General features: G+C 36.4%; 1 protein-coding gene across 4 annotated transcripts in view; it reads right to left on the bottom strand.

Annotated features, from left to right (window-relative positions):
• Window positions 1–6,663: 6,663 nt before the first annotated feature.
• CSNK1G3 (casein kinase 1, gamma 3) overlaps window positions 6,664–18,012 on the bottom strand; it is a 52,172-nt gene continuing 40,823 nt past the window's right edge. For 2 of the 4 annotated variants that reach the window (XM_010000460.1, XM_010000462.1), the window contains 3 exons: window positions 12,922–13,028; window positions 12,525–12,548; window positions 6,664–6,718 (listed from right to left, as the gene is read on the bottom strand). In XM_010000460.1, coding sequence (XP_009998762.1) covers window positions 6,664–6,718; window positions 12,525–12,548; window positions 12,922–13,028 — 186 coding nt within the window. The remainder of the gene's footprint in view (window positions 6,719–12,524; window positions 12,549–12,921; window positions 13,029–18,012) is intronic. The other 2 variants (XM_010000461.1, XM_010000463.1) reach the window with 1 other exon arrangement.

The following is an 18,012-nucleotide window of genomic DNA, read 5'->3' as shown; positions in this document are numbered from 1 at the left end:
AACCCCAAGTCTCTCAGTCCTTCTTCATAGCAGAAGTCATCATCATCTTTCTTCTCATGCTTCTTTTCTTGCTTCTTTGTACTTACACAGGGATCAGAGTAAATAATTTACAGAGAGATGGGGGAAATTGAGTCAGGATCAGGTTGGAGTGATTTGCAGACAGATCAAAGAAAACAATCAGGAAGGTCCTTTCATTGAGTCACAAGATTTAGAATGGACCCTTTGCTTTCTAAACTCCTCATAGAAGAGTCTAGGTGTGGCTGAATCCAGACTTAGTTTCAGACTTGGTTTATGACTAAAGGATTTGAATGTAGGGATTTTACTGTAGTGTTTTAACAAATAATCATGGGTCTGGTGAGATATGGAATATCAAAAATTTGAGATTGACTGACACTATTATAATGAATCACAAAATTGAATTACATTATTTCTAGCAACACTTAGTAATCAACATTATAATCAAGTATAAAGGTTGAATTAAACATTTAACAAAGTTCCTAAGCTAAACTGTGCTTACACACACAACATAGGGATGCAGACCATAACATATATGAAGATGTTAAATTTTGGTACCTAATGACCATTGAACTGCACAAAAAGAAGTCACAATGAAATATCACTGTGATATATCTGTGAGACAGAATTATAGTAAATTACTGTAATGTGATCTATTTGCAGTAAAATGAGAAGTACTACTTTTTTCCAACAGATTGACCAACCTCCTTCATGGGGTGGCAGCATTCTGCTGCAATCCCAGAGAGCTCCAAAGGGCCTCATTTCAGTATCAACATTCATTTGATAATATCATTACCAGACTATTGATTTTGGTCAGTATTTTTCCACAATGGCCACAATTTTAATTAGTTCTCCTTTGACAATTTTCTGAGTGGGCTTGTGATCCAAGCAGGAGGGTTCTCTGGTATGTTTCCCAGACAAGAGAGATCCAGGTGAGGTTAGGGAGTGCCTGATCACCCCAGATCACTGTATTTGCACTAGGACAAGAAGGTACCAAATTGTTCCAACCTGCTGCTCCAGACTCAGCCTTTCAACTGTGGCAGGTGGAGATAATTTTTTGTCAGCAGGACACAGTCTCCTTGTAGTTCTCAGAGAAAATGGCCCACCTACTTATGAAATGGTAGTTCTTTTTAAGTATGTCAACCTTCTAAGTCTAATCCCCCCCCAGAGACCTCAAAATTCTGGGTAGGCTTGCACAGCCACCAGCTACTTTGAATGACTAACATGGCTGCAACCTAAGCCCATGAGGAGAACAGGATCATCACCTGTTTCTGCTCTGAACAAGCTTGTTGAAGCAGCAGACTCAACTTCTCCTCTCCCTCTAGAATGGGACAAAAGGAGAAAATTAGGAGACAAAGCCCAACTAGAACTTAATCCAGCTACTGCTGTAGAAGACAATAAAAAATGTTTATATAAATCCACAAACAACAAAAGGAGGGTTACAGGCAATCTTCAACCTTTATTGGATATGGGAAGCTGGTGGAAGTTATTCCCAAGCCACATTCCATCACGTATCAGCAGTCTTGACCAACTGGGGAAGTCCCAATTGACTGGAGGTTAACAAATATGATGCCCAACTAGAAGGACCAGAAGGAGGATCCAGGGAACTGGATATGAAGCCTATCAGTTTGCCTAGGATGCTGGCCCCTAGGCAGTCCCTTTGCTCAGGGCCAGGGACTGTTCTTGCCCTTGGTGGCCATGCTGTGGGTAAACCTTAGACAACCTGCTGATTTCCCTCCCTGTGATCCTGTGCAGGCTCCCAGTGTCAGCACAGGAAGACCAAGAATCAGGTCCCTGCCTGGCCTTGGCTAGGGGCTTCTACTGCTGTGCCACAAGCAGGTATATCCACAGCTGAGGACAGCTTTGCCTGTGCTCTCAGCCTGGGAGTCCAGTAAAGTCCTTCCCTGCTAGCACCTGGGGAGATCCCTTCAGCACAGGGATCAGGGACTCCTTCTGCAAGCCACGCTCTCTTCCTATGACAGAGACCATCATCCAAGGATTTGCCAAGACTATGAATCTTTGCAGTCATTTCCTGATCCCCTTGTCCTGCTCACAGAACCACAGAATCACAGAATCATTTAGGTTGGAGAAGACCCTTAAGATTATTGAGTCCAACAGTAGGCCTAACACTGCCAAGTCCACCACTAAACCATGTCCCTAAGCACCAAAACATAAAGCTCAGTGCTTGGCTCAGGAGCATGGGAAACACCCTGTCCTGCCTCACACCTCCCCAGAATCAGCTTCCCAAACAATGACCACAGCTGGGCATCTGCAGGAGACAGCAGCCAGAGCCTCTGGCACGTGGAGGGCTGCTACACTTCAGTGCAACACTTCCAGTAACAGAGCACAGGACGTGCCACTGCTGAGACCTTGGTCCTTGAGAAGAAAAGCTGTTCTGAGAAGGCAGGCCAGCCTCTTTCCTGACTGCCACCTTGAACCAGGTGGCACAGACGGAGTTAGGCTAATTTTTGTTCGGGCTCCCACTTCACTGCATAGCATAAACACCCCTGGGATGGCCTTCAACAACAAGACACATAAGTCCTCTGTTCACAAAGAACAAGTCCAGCTGTGTGTCTTTCTTCCCTAGTTGGCTCCCTCACCAGCTGTGTCAGTTTTCTTCTACACGCTTCAGGAACCTCCTAGACTGTTTGCTCTCCACTGCAATTTATATCCAGCAGACATCTGGGAAGTTGAAGTTCCCAATAAGGACAAGGGCTAGTGAGTGTGAGACTTATCCCAGCTCCACAAAGAATATTTAATCTTCTTCTTCACCCTGCTTGGGTGGTCCGTAACAAGACTTGCACCATGGCATCCACTTTGTTGGCGTTCCCCAAATCTCTCCCATAAACACTCAACAATTTCAACACCATCATCATCATTGATGTCTAGACAGTCAAAACACTTCCTAACACGCAGAGCTACTCCACTGCCTCCCCTTCCTTACTAACCTTTCTGAAGAGTTTACAGCCATCTATTGAAGCACTCATACTCAATGTTCTTGAATGCTCTTGGGAGATCCAGAAGGTTCAGCACTCTATTCACATTCAAAAGGCAAAAATCTTTCAGCACTCTATTTTCAGTACAATGTCATAAACAGTGATTTTCCAAAGACTGGAAGTAGTTAGAGAACAGTCCAGGATTTAAAAATCCTGATTCAACTCTTAAATTCTCAAACTTCTTCAGAAATAAAAGACAGTTTATGAATCAACAAAAAACAAACTTGATAAAACAATCTTTACTTGCAATTGTTCTGTAGATCTGTAAGAGCACAAGCAAATGAAAGCATCTCCTTCTTAAGGAAAATGCTAAGAATCTTAACCAGACATCTAGCAAGTAATTTCACCTGGTAGTATTGTTCTCAAGTAAATATGAGCTTGTTTATATGGTATCACGGAATCATAGAATGGTTTGGGTCAGAAGGGACCTTAAAGATGATCTAGTTCCAACCTCCCTGCATGGGCATACTAGACCAGCCATTAACTCTTGACCTCTCACTACAAATCCTTGTAAAAATTCCCTCCCCAGCTTTCCTGTAAGTCCCTTCAAGTACTGAGAGGCCACTGTAAGGTCTCATTGAATCTTTGCCTTCTCCAGGTTGAACAACCCTAACTCTCTAAGCCTGTCTTCATAGGAGAGGTGCTCCAGCCATCTGATAATTTTTGTGGTCTCCTCCGGACTTGCTGCATCAGCTCCATTTCTTGCTTTTGCTGGGGGCACCAGAACTGGACGCAGTGCTACAGGTTGGCTCTCACAAAGAGTGGAGTAGAGGGGAAGAATCACCTCCCTTGATCTGCTGGCCACACTTTTTGTGATGCAGCTCAGGACACTGTAGGCTTTCTGGGCTGCAAGCACAGATGGCTGGCTCATGTTGAGCTTCTAATCAACCAACACTCTCACATCCTTCTCCTCGAAGCTGCTTTGAATACTTTCTCCACCTAAATTGTATTTGTACTTGTATCAAATGCTCTGTAGCACTCTGTAGCTAAGAAAATAATCTTAAAAGGTTGTGACTGAAGAACTAATTATAAATCTTCCTTTTTTAGATAACTACGAGGCAAATTAAAGATACATTTATTCCGTATGTCACAGTGTCTTTAATAATTTTTATTCTAGGTGGCACATACAGCATAGACTTTCATCCATGGAGACCCTGAGTAATTTCCTAGTTACAAACGTTCATTGAAGTCTCTTCACTCTATTGTTATCATTAGGTGTACTACAGCATGTAACGGTAACACCTGTTAACTAAGCAAACATAACTATAACTGCTATGTTGAGGTAGCATTTCAAGTAACATGCTTTCAAATTCCTTGCTGCCCAGAAACATTAAAACTGTTCACAATTCTTACTAACAGCTTCTATTATTTCAAAGACTAGCAAATGGGAAAAAAAGGCAAATTTAAAAAAACTATTTTTATTATTCTGTCTTACATTTAAACAGGGGTGTATTTCATTTTCAGACATCCAGCCAATGTTGACTTCACTAGTTCAGACATGAAAAAAAGGTTAAAAATGCACATCATATTGGCATAACCTGAACACACCCACATTAGTAGTGACAGCTTTGCTTTGCTACAAGAAAACCCTCAGCATCAAAATCAAGCACTTAAGAAACACTGTTGAAAAGCCAGTGCCTAGATACTGGTAATTTAAACAATTATAGAGTTTTAGTATGTGCAAATATTTTAAGTCCGTAACATACACACTTTTTTGTTATATGTATGGAGTTCAGCTCATACAAATACTGTACAGGTCAAAAACCTCTGAGAATAAAACTAGTCAAGTGTGTGAGAAATACACATGCCACACGAACTTACAAATCTTACAAAGCAACAAATTTGGTCAGATATTGCAAGAAGGATGTGCTCATATGAGAATGCTCAAATAACATCCTACATTTTCAGCTCAAATAAAAACAAAGTACCTTCATGAGTTTGAGATAATAACAAACTGGTGGAGTGGTAACTTAGGACCTGTTACACGGTATGTTTTTGTAGGCCAAGCTCAGGTTTGTTAAAACAGAAAATTATGATCGTGAACAGTAATAATGACAAAGATCAAAGTATACATATGAGCATATAATGCAAATAAGAAAATACACTTTTGACTGTTGAGGAAAAATAAATTAAAAAATACAACTGAAATCCTTGTAAATGAAATCATTAATTCAAAGGTGTGCATTTATTTTAACATACATTTTAAATGCTAACACAAAACAAATTAAAAATAAATAAGTATGCCAAAAGGCATGTGTAGATAGAAAAAAATTCTAGTTACCTCTAGAAGGATTATAAAAAAATTGAGATAATCTGAGTTTTGGTCAAAAACATCTGTCTAGTCACTTCCATATTTCAAACTTCTTCTTTAAGTATCTGGCAACTAACCATGACAAAAGTACATCTCTGTCATTATGGCTTTAAAAGAAACATGTTTTCTGAAGAAAATATAAAATGGGGTAACTGGTCTAAAGAACTGCTGGTTTGTTCATATTGCAGTCACTTCATTGGACCATACAGAAGTACCTGACACATCCTTGCTATCCTGCTATAACAGTGACATTACACTGAAAAGCAAGACATTTCCAGGAAAAAAAAATAACAATCTTGGGAAGTTTTGGGTACTATGGGCCAATATGCAGACACAGGAGAGGGCTAACACACCTGCATTGCATTTGTTTTCTAAAATAATTGTAAAAGAATTAACAGATCCCCAACATTACATGGCACATCTGTATTTTCAAGTTAAAGATGCAGTCAAACATCCATTAATTTAGTGAACGTATAGGCATTTATACTGGTTCCACTTCCAATCACATTCACATTTATTATTTTATAATTCACCTGTAGATCATCTTTGGAAGGTGTTTCTACTTTACTAACATTACTGGAAGCACAACTTAAACTGTACAAACTTCTGTATTCTTTGCACAAGCACTCTTGCCATTTCCACTGTACTGAAATTCCATTGTAGGCATAATAAAATCAGGTCTCCATACTCAGAGGCTACTGGAAATACTTTCTGTTCAGTAGTACCCCAACACTATGGTACTACTGTCAACAGTTAAATAAGCCTCCTCAGGTATCTCTGGAAAGTGACTGCACCATGCTACTACAGACAAGGTTCAATGCTGATACAATTTGACTGAACTATCACCAGTAATACTGGGAGAAAAGAAAGTCACTGTAGGTATCAGAAAATAAATCTTAAGATTTTATTATTTTTCTACAATGGCTGTGCACCTGTATTTTTCTTCTATGTTTTTTAAGATAACACTACTATGAACTCAAATAACAGTTTTATGACATCTGTCTTCAGCTTAGACACTGCAAATATTTCACAGGGCAGTAAAAATATCTTTCAAGTTTAGTTTTGCTGAAGATACTGTTCATTTGTACCGTTTCATTGGTCCATTCCTTGGTGGTCAAAGAAGCACTCATACCTGACAAAATCTTAAAGCTTTCAGAACAGATGAACTGAAGAAACAGAAGATGGATGCAGGAAAACTGTATCAAAGCACACAGGCATGATACTGCTGCTAAGAAGTCCTTAGAAAATGTGTGGCCATTACAGAGGTTGATTTTTGGGGTTTAAGAGCACAAGAGAACAGCTGAACAAATGAGCAATTTCCCATGTTCTGCTTGGCTCTAGTCATTTGTGGCGCTGAATGGTTTTCCTTTTTCTCCGCTTGAAAAAACAGCAGCACCTGTAGGTGTGACATGAAGTACAAACAATAAAGAAACAAATAATGAAACTAAACTATTTGTTTAACTTGAAGTATGTAGTTTAGGCATAGCTAGCATCACAAAGAACATATTAAGCTCTGTTGCAGGTGATTGATCTATTAGTGAAAGAAACTAAAGCAGAGATACATTTACATATTTCAAGTTGTTTTATTTTAAAAAGTAATAGATGAAAAAAGCTGTAATAAATATAGCATTGTGTGAGGTATCTAAAGTATACATTATAGGCTGACTTAAAAATATATTTTAAAAATCAGGAATGTTCCATGACCTGAGTACTATTTCACATTAACTGGTAATATGCCAAATATAAGCTTGAGCTTAAGATTTTGTCACCTGAACTGTGCGCTTAAAACACTACTATTGTTAATAAAATAAAATAAAAAACAAAATAAGCTTCCTTTGTCAACTAAAACTTGGAAAAAACTACCCCAAGGGTATTCCTCAAAGTATTTTAGATGAAAATGTTAATGAACAATATAATAAATGTTCTGATTCAGTGCTGTGATGACATTACTACAGTGAAAAATCACAGCTTTAAATATATTAAACTGACATGCTCTCTTCTGGTTTATTGCATACTACATGAAGGAAACTAAAATTGACAAATTTCTCTTAGCAAATAGAGACAATCTGAAAGTAACTGAAAAAAACCCTACAGAAGGAAAAAGAATTAGAGGGAGTTAGACATAGATAATACAGAGGAGGACTGCAGAAGTCCAGGAAGTATTTTTGAAAATAAAGAGGAAAGCAATGAAAACACAAAGAAAACTCTTTCACTTGCATGTAATGTTCATGTCTTATTTTAACCAACTCCCATCTCCTAAGCAACACCTTTAAAATTAAATTTCCCCTTAGCAAATTATGTACAGTTTGCAATCAAAAGCGAACATGCAAGAACATGTCTACCTTAACAGAGCCTGCCCCATGGAGTTCTGCAGTTTGGTTACTGAATTCTCACTTGCAGTGCTAAATACTCAGTCTTTCTTAAAACATGAAGTACAACAGAAGTGAATATATAGATGTACTGCATCGACAGCCTATCAGTAAGTCCTTAAGTTCACCAAGCATTTTATGTTACTAAAATTCAAGAAGAATCCTGCTGATTTAGTTTGGAATATGGGAAATAGGGAAAGCATTTGAAAACCAGGGAGAATAAGGGTCTAAAAACAAGGTTCTAGAAGGGGTGAGAAAAACATTCAAAGGAAGGGGAAAAAGAAGTTACCTTCTCAAAACATCCAAGGGCACCCTGTTGCTCAGTCACTGAAAAAGTAGCAGTGGGCATAGGCAGACCAGAGCTGCTCTGAGAGTTAGATAACTTTCAGCAGAAAAAAACATTGGTTATTTACAGAGAGGAAGCCCCAGACTAAAATTCAATAGGGGAAACTACATAGGTAAATATATTTACAGCTAGCAGAGATACCATACTGTTTTAGTTAGCTTTAAAGTACTTCTAAAAGAGACAACTCTTTCAGAAGACTAGTAACTACCAACTGCAACTGAAATTCCCACAAAACTATTAATACTTTTTCCTTATCTGTCTACAATCACTGAAGTCCATTATTACTTGAGCTTTGAAATTACATGCAGATGTATGGAGTCTGACTTAGATGAATCCTTTCACCCCAATCTTTTCCCAAGTATTTTATTCATGTATATACAATAAACATCATATCAAACTAAAGAACTTTACAGTTGTTCCTCTGTTTCAACATGAATTAACCTATGATTCTACAAATAAGGAAATCCTCCCATGGACTATGACAGTAAATTCCTTTTGTAACTGTTTCAGATTAGAGGGCCTAAAAGAAAACTTACAGAAAAGTTTTGTCTCAATTCATAATTTTAGTATATAGAGAACACGTTACATAAGTAATTGCATAAAGATGAAAGGGTGGCAGAAAATGTTCTAGAAAAACAACACTGAATTTTAACTCTTCACTGTTAGCTGCATTTTGCTTATACTGAGTAAGTCTCAAGAACAGCAGATCACACTCCTTAAACGTTCAGAACTGCTGGGATCCTCTGAAATTAAAAGACACTAGATTTTTTTCTTTCATTCCCAGAATATTTTTACCCATCCTTGCTGCAAATCCCATACCGTCCATTACTCCTTCTCTATAGTCTATTTAGTTTGCTCCCTCTATCAACCAGAGAAGAGCATTACATAATGGAGAATTCAAGAGTTCTATCCTGAACCAACATAAAACATTGGGGATTTTTTCATCTCCTGTTATTCTGGAGTTGCATAATACTATTACAAATACTATAATTTCTATTAAGAGGTTTTGTGTTCTGTTTTGTTTTTTAACTATAAGAACTATTCAACTGATTCTAGTTCAGGGAATTTCACTAAATGCTGAAGACTTACTTGGTGCAGGGAAAAAATCCCACATTAATATGTATATATATATCTAAAATGTGTTAAAGGAATCGAAAGCCTTGTAAACCACAGCACTGGCTAGGAAACCTACTGAAATGTGTATTTATCAGCCTAGAAGTGCTAGACATATCAAACCTTCCAAGACAAAATAAATGTAATTTTAAAATATATGCACATTTGCATGGAAATAAGAGAGGTCAGACTACATTGCCTGAAAACAAACTGTATAAAAGAAATATAACCCTGAAATTCAGAGATCTATAGTGCATATTCTCTTGAAGAGTATAATTTATAATAGAAATGCAAACATGTTCTTAAGAAGGCTGTCACTAGAGGGTGCCATTATCACTTTTATGTGTATATATATTGCATTGCTTGAAGCCATATTTAAAGCTACAGATGACACATTCTTGATGTGCATTAAACCACAAACTTATAATATTCAATATGCATGCAAAATGCAGAATAGGTATGCTTTGAAAATTCCTAACTCTAGGAAAGGAACTCCTCTTTAAAGAAAGCACTTAAGAAAGCCTCTTCCTCTGTACAATATGAAACATTTCTACAGCACATATTATAAACCAATTTACAAAACAATCCAGTGTGATCTTCAAATATTATCTAAGGTAGAAATCTCAGCATACAAATAGTTCTTATGCTACGTAAAATATTATGATTCATTTTTTCTATTAAATATCATTCCTTCTACCACTTGAGCAATCCCTTGGCACAACACACTAAAGCAACTTCAGCTCTCATTTGTGTTCAGAGAGCTGAGTTTTTATATAGCACATGGCAGCACTTTCTGCAGGATTAGTAACAGTGGCAAACAGAATGCAAGATCCAAAAAGGACAGATCTCATAGTCTTTTCTTTTTTGTCCTTTTTGTTATCCAAGTTACACATGCCTCATAGAAGCAACTCTTCTGACTGCTAGCAAACAGGAAAGAAAGTCTATTTGCTCAGTGATAATTGGCAGACCACCTGTCAAAGAAAAAGTCTACAAGTGTCAGGGCAGAATGGCTAGGGTTACACCGTAAGTAACAACTGAAATAGGACTGCAAGCTACTTTAAAAAACCCAACAAACTCAAAACAAACAAAAAAACCAACCAACTAAACAACTGAAAAAACCCCCACCACTCCAACAACAACAAAAAAACAAATCAGCATAAACCAAAAAACACCAACCTAACCCCATGCTTGCTGCACAGCAACACCTGAGTGAACACAAAGACAACAAGACATAAGATTTAGAAAATATTACTGCATGTGAGTACATAAATAAGGAAGTGTTGGATATATGTCTCAAAATGGTAAAATGCTTACTGAAAAAATGTTTATACTTTCTGATTTACAAAATACCACTGAAATAGTAACAGAAGATCTAATACTCAGCTAAACTGTATCTGTGTTCATAGTTAAAATGATATGGCACCTTTTAAACTTTTAAACAAAGATATAGTCATGCTAAGCTTCTAACACTATGAAAACAAACATCTAAATTATATTGAAGTTTGTCTCCTCAGAGTATGAGTAAATTTTACAAACATAAGGTATCAACAAGATGTCAAAGTTGTTTGTATTTCCAGCTGGAGAAAAGAAGATGAAAGGGGTACAAACTGAGAGTCTTTTGATAAAACAATGTCTCCTTAAAACTAAAAATGTCTACATCACAGATTTGAAAGATACTGATACTTGCATTTCCTTACATTCTTCAGCAGTGTAAAACCTGTAAATGGATGTTTAAAGGTCTCACGATACCTTTTGATATTAAGCTTGTAGCTATAATGTTAAAACATGTAAAATTACCTAAACCTTCTAATATATTGTTACTAAGAAAAGACATACACCTATACACTGATGTCTGATATCGATGCTGGGGAGGGGATGTGAGTGGGGCCATGTACGTTTTGCATTAATAACTGCCAAAATATAAACCAACTTCAAGTCACAAAAAAATTGTGAATGAGGAAACTGCAGCTTAAATAAACACCACTGGAAAACTAATTTGTGTATTTTGTATTGAAAAATGAAGATTAATCTAAAGAGTAGGATACCGAGACTAATTTGTCTGTAACAAAACCAGTAAAGACTAGGCCAAAAAGATCAAGGATTACCTATTTCCCATTGATTATTCGTATCAGAGGAAATGAACTTCTACACTACATCTTGGCTTCTGAGAAGTCACTAACTTTCTGCAGATTACTACACATAAGTTTAATTGTGCTAAGCACTACTGAAAATGTTATAATCTCCTGTATGTACAGAAACTGGACAGAAGGAAGGTTATCACTGCACACGGGGAAGGGATAGGAAATTTCTGTGTGCAGCCTATCAACTTCCTTGCTCTTTGGGGCCTTTTCTTTGTTCTAAATACACATAAGAACCCTGAATTCTTGCCAGAAAAATAATACAGTACTCTGCAAAGATGGAAATAAAGAACTGGTATTTTCAGTGACAACAGAGAGCTAGAGCAGAAGTGTGACAACAGATACCTGCATTGATAATTTTGAAATACATATGCACATAAATTCTACATATCAAAATCAGAACTTACAGATCACTTCAAGAAAAAATTATACTTAAAGACATTTCCCCTCACCTAAAAGTTAGGAAAAAAGTCCCTACAAAACTTATTGCTATTAAGGAATGTTTACTAAATTCTTCTGCTAATAAAGTATACTTCATATTTGAGTGCCTCTATTTCAAGCTAGATCCATACCCTTGTAAAATCCTATTTCAAGTATAATTATAAAAGAAAACATGTTGAAAGTTATAAAGCTTTTAGCTATCAACAATATTTTTCTGTGTCACTGCAAGTCTGACTTTATTACTCAAATATATATTAATTAGTTGTCCATCCCATGTTAATAGATCTTAATATTTCTCCCTTTCATTATACTAAAAAGTTAACAAACACTTAAGTTTTGTTTTAGTAATTAGTTAGCAAGTTGTCAGAGACTAATATTCTGACTAATACTATGCTTACAGCAATAACTGGCAAAGTTCAAATATTTGCTAGTATTTATTACTTGTTCATGTGAGTTGCTTTCTAGATGTTAAAATGCTAGCTGAATGCTACAACATCTGAAAATAATGTTTTTCCCTTCTAAAACAGGAAAGAATAAATACTAACAATGATTAAATAAAGTACACCACAGACTACACAAATTAAAACCAAGCAAGATTTGATGCAGGCAAAATAGCACCTGATGGTGGCTCTTTGTCTGTAAAAACAGTAAGTTGCTTCACAATATTAAAACATGTTTTGTAACTTCCAAATGGACTTGTTATTTTAAACTTATCTGAAATTAGTTTTAAACCAAATAAAAAGAACAAAACCCCTGGCACTATTTCTGCCTGCCTTTCTGTGCTGCAGAACTCACCACATGTTCAACACTTTCTGGCAGCTATAGAGGAAGAAAGTAATGGAAAAAAAGAGAATCAGAATAGGACACAGAGGAAGAATTTTACATCTTTCATACACAACTTTTGGTAGTCAGTACACTCCCTTAAAATAAATATTTCAAAATTAGTTGAAATCTCAAAAATGCATGCACTTCTCTATACTGGAAAGGTGGGTTATTGAGGGCTTAGCCTAAAAAAGTACAAGCTATGGAAAGTCTGTTAATTAAATATTTAAAGTCAAATCTAAGTATAGCACTGCAGTTTCACCCCTAACAGTGGCTATTCATTTTAGACTATTTTTTTAATAAATATACAAGAAAAATTTTGAAGGAGCTGAGCACACAAGATCCAAAGAATATCAAAAGATGGACATACTTGGTTTCATCCATTACTTCTACTTCTGCAGGAGCTGTGATGGGTGCATTTGAACAGCCTGCAGTTGGGTCATCTGTATTCAGTTCTCCATTTGTTGAGCTTACTACCTGAAATCACCAGAAATAGCTGAAATTACACTAGTGTCAGACATACATTTGTCAATTCCAGAACTTATAGTACATCCTTTAAAAACATTAATTTTTGTTAATTCCAAAATTCTTTTTATTCCAATAATAGTATCTTTTCCTGGTTATAACCCGCATCCCTGTGCTCCTGCCACTCTTTCATATGCTCTAGCAGAACTGACACGTACCAGAAACAAAATGAGCAGACTAAGCAAAGTAATTCTATTGATCAAGTTTGCTGATATCCCTCATGTCTCCTCTGAGCCTTAAGGGAAGGCACCAGCCCCTTTCCTGAGATTAATTCAGACAGGTTTATCCTATCTCTACTTCATCAGTGTACGCGTTTAAGTTCCTTCGTTGCCTTGTGTGGTCCAATTCAGCTGTATCTCAGATAGTACTCACCAGAATAGGAGAGAACTAAGACATTCTCTAGACCTAAGAGTGTAAGTGGTGTTTCACTCTTAGAGCAGAAGAACACTTAGAGCCATTAAAAAAAGAGATTAATCTTAATTCCCATTAATTTCCTCTCAAATTCCTTTGTAAATACTTAAGCCATCAAGACAACTCTGGTTCTCTAGGAATGTTTGTTTTTACTTTAAACTGAATGGAACCCAATATTCTCTCTCAGTTCCCATTCCTGCACAACAGATGGAGTTACTCCAGAAGCCTCTCCCTTTTAAACCTCACAGAATCTGACAGATAGTTAATTGGAGATAGTGAAGGGCATAGTGAAGGGTACTAATCAATCCATTTAAAAGTATCAAGAGGCCTACTAGATACAAAGTAGCAACAAACACTTGCCAAGCAACATCACAAAAAAATATCCTTATGGCCAAAGAATGTAAGAGACTTCAGAAAACATCTGCAAAATAATCAGCTGCAGGAAAGTGGACCAATGGTAGTTCATAGCTCAAGATTCTTACTAGCTGTTGCCTGAAGGTCAGAGATTAAGGTAGAAGAAAGTAGAGGGAAGGAAAGTCATCATCATAATGTTATTATTCCTCTCACTTATCCAAAGCTCTTCTCTTTATGTAGCAGTTGCATTTCTATATTTACAACCAGAGCCTTGAGCTATTTATAACCTGAGCTAACACCTTTGCCTGCCAAAGGTTGCTTTGTGGTTCCTACTGTAACTTACAAAGTACAGAGCTTCAGGAGTTTGCTGAACCCAGGCTATTTTCCATGCCATATGCCTAAATCAGGCAATATTCTTTTTCAGGTTTCACTAAAATAGGAACCACTGCCAAAAAACCACCACACCCAAAACAAGGAAAAAGTATGAGACTGCAAGAATCTAATTACTCAAATTTTGGTCAATATAACTGAAGGAATTCTGGGAGATGGGATATGATTTCTGTGATGACAGACACAGTAGTGGAGCTTCAACCAGGTGGCTTAAGCTTGGTTTTCGTATCACTAGGGACAGCAGAAGTGCTTAACACTGAGTGACAGAAATAGGTAAAAATTGTACCTTAACAAATGATAAAATGGTGAGTCAGGCATCTTAAACACAACACCCTGGGTTATTTTTTTGGGTGGTTTTTTTTTTTCTGTGGGGGTGTTTTTTTAGCTTGTTCGGTTTGCCTTGGTTTTGTTGTTGTTCTCGGTTTTTTAATTTGTTTTAACAAGTATCTTAATATTTGTTGTCATTATTGTCCATATTTACTGGAAAGAGGAAACAGTATGATCCCAACCATCTCATCAGGTATTTTACTCTGCATGTAATTCAATTGCTTCTTCTGGAATATCCAGTTGTAATTCAGAAGCAGAGCAGAAATCTATGGTGTTTGCATGGGAAGCATTTTTACTCAAATATCAAACATGTCACCCAACTGCAGCATCTATGGAACTTTCAAACGGCTTTCTTCTTCACACTTCTTTCCAAGGACTGCCTGTTCATTGGTTCACCTCTATCTTCTGGACAGCAGATTCAAAAAAGTGATCAAACTCAAGCATGTACACATTTTTAACTGGAAAACATGAAAATAGATAACTGAAAATCCTTCCTACATGAATAATCAAGTTATGAGAATTACTTTTCAATAGATTAGAAGAAATTCATATTTCCCTTCTGACCAATAAAAAAGGAGAAAGTGAAAACATTTTGACAGGAATAAAACTGTATCTAAGCACATTTTATAGTCTGCCTTCCTGCCACAGGTAGAGGAATTTTGTTTTGAAGAGGCAGGCATATCTGCAAAAAATGGATTTGCTACTCTGATTCAAGATTCATGGATGGTTTCTATCAGCTTTGGACAATAACTCTGTTCTGGTCTTTTGGAACTTCTTCTGGCAATTGTTAAAAGAACATCTGCAAGATTTCAGTAATTCATAAAACCAAAAAATCTCCTGGTTTATGACAGATTTGGTTTTTTGGTTTTGTTTTAATGTAATCCCAATTTAAACTGACTTCAGGTTTAAAGAAGCAATAGTGATCATCTGCTTGGGTCAATGCACTGCTATAAGATAACCCAGTTTATTTCAAGATTTCCCAACAATTTTTTTATTTTTTTTTGCTTATAAAAAAAAGGAAGTGGAGAAGGTCCAACAAGCTATTTCATTACTCTTTTCTTGAAATCCTTCCAACTAACTTCAACACCAAACAGTATTTCTTGACAGCGGTCTCCTTTGGTGAGAGAAGTCTTTCTTTTCAAGGCAGTATTTGTCCTGAAGTGTTGCTTTTTTTTTATTCATGTCCAGGTTGACACTGTTTTCTCTAACAAACTTTGACACAAATTTTATAGAAACCCTTGCACCAGATAGGAGAAGGCTATCCTGCCTTGCTCTGCTTGATCTCTATCAAAGAGACAGAGACAAGGAGAAATAAACTTCAGTCCTTCCCATATCCATACATCAGACACATCCACCAAACAGATATCCAAATACGACCAAGTATAACTGCCTCTTGCTTGGCTTAGTTTGGATGGGAGGAAAAAGAAACTCGTATTTCTGGAAAAAGTTGTGAGCTCTCAAATCAGTTAAAAGTGAACCAAAGGGAACTGGTAATCCAAAAAAGAGCTATCAGTCACTCTTCTCCAGAATTTCAAAAGCACTGAGTTTCACTCCTGTCTGCTACTGCTAGAAACAGCTCTAGGAATGGTCTCAGTAAGATGAAAAACAGAAAAATATTTACCTTTAAAAAAAACCTAACAAATACTAATTTAAAGAAACACAAGATACAGGCAAGAGCATTTCAGTTTGAGTATCAATAAAGCTACAAGTGTATGATCTTATAATCAGAAATTCTGTACCTTGCCAAAATAACCTATAATGTCAGAAGTTAGTTCCCTGTGACTTTAGTAAAATATTTCAAAATATGACCCAAAAATGAATTTGGCAAAAGAATGACAATGCAGGGTAAATGAAGCGCTTTTAACGCTTATACAGTCCTGATCCTAAAGCATATGGGCTCACATTACACCAACTATTAGAATTTTCTCTCTCAAGCTACATGCAAATCATCCTCAAAAACAATCACAACAGCTAGAAAGATATGGAAATGTAGCAAAACTGAATAATAAGTCACCTGGAAGAGAGTGTATACACTAAAGGTGTGATACACCAAATTCTGTAGCCAGGATGTATCACAAAACAGACAAGGTTCATCATAGTGGATTGACATAAAAAGCTTAATCTTCAGGAAAGGAGACAGAAGACATAAAACTAACAGTGCTCAAAATTTTGAATTTGCTTTCTCTACTTATGACTGGAGTTAGACTGGATTTCATCAGCAGCCTCATGAAAGGGGGGAGGCACAGTTAATCACTTAGCAGATTTGTATACATTTGTTGAGTAAAAATGTGGATATTGAAGTTATGTTTTTGCACCTAAAAATTCTGTTAACAAAAGGTACATGGATGTTTTTTCATAAGAATTAATAGGATTAGCCTTCTGAATGCTAGCATTTTAAACTGACTCAAATTAGAAGTGCTGCAGTTTTGAAGATTAACTTAATATACTCACTTGAACACAAGAGGGAAATTAACCACTAAAATGAAAATTTATAACAGCTTTTAAGCAGTTCTAAATCTGGTTTAAATTTAGTTCCTTCAAGTTTTATCAGTTCTTTAAAAGTTTAATTTGAAAAGCACGTACATAAAGAAACATATGCATCGCATTGGCTGTTTTTTGCTACCCTCTATATCATAAGGCAAACAAAATGTTGGACCCACTAATGAGACATAATACTTGTGGAACTGATTAGTTCATTAGACATATGGTCCTTCAGAAGCTTGGTAAGGGCCAACTGAAATATGATGAAGTCAAGCATGAGCACCAATTCCCCAAAAAGCAACAGTAAATCTTCAGGCTAGCCCCATGTTTTCATTTGGATTTGTATGTAAGCTATCTTTCACTTGCTTTGTTCAAAAATCAGTCAGAAAGCCTCTCATAAAACAAGTTTTGCTGACTTTCATGCTCATAATCACAATAAGGAATTGCTAGATAACATTTGAAAAAGACAGAAAATACTTCATTTTACTACCAATTTTAGCAACTGAATTCTCCACTCTTCAAAAAATAGTCAGTCTTCATGCCTAAGCAATTAATTAGTGATACTACAGAATTAATGTACTTTGCCTTGAAGAAGTTTCCATTTAAGACAAAGGAAGAAAAAATATTTACACTACCTTTTTAATTCACAAAAGCTTAGGGAAATTGATTTGTTTCATCTGAAATATTGCAATCTTGACTTCTTGAAGGACAGATGTCCTGCAACTCCAACCCACTTACATCAAATACCTTTCAAACAAGCTCCTAAGCACATTTCAAGACCTATGGCACTTAACTGGGAACTCTTTAACTTGATCTTTTAATGAAACTTCACTTTAAAGAATTTCTAAATGGGAAAATAGAAAGTGAAACAGGAAGAGGAAACATACCAGCAAGCAAGCAACGAAAAAAAAAACAACCAAAAAGATTAGTCAGTCTTAATGAATACATAAGCAGTTTGCAGTTCATGTAGGGA

This window comes from Chaetura pelagica, unplaced genomic scaffold (assembly GCF_000747805.2).
Source record: "Chaetura pelagica isolate M959 unplaced genomic scaffold, ChaPel_1.0 scaffold16, whole genome shotgun sequence".
Lineage (NCBI taxonomy): Eukaryota > Metazoa > Chordata > Aves > Apodiformes > Apodidae > Chaetura > Chaetura pelagica.
The sequence above is the reverse complement of the archived record's forward strand: the minus strand, read 5'-3'. Positions and strand labels throughout refer to the sequence as shown.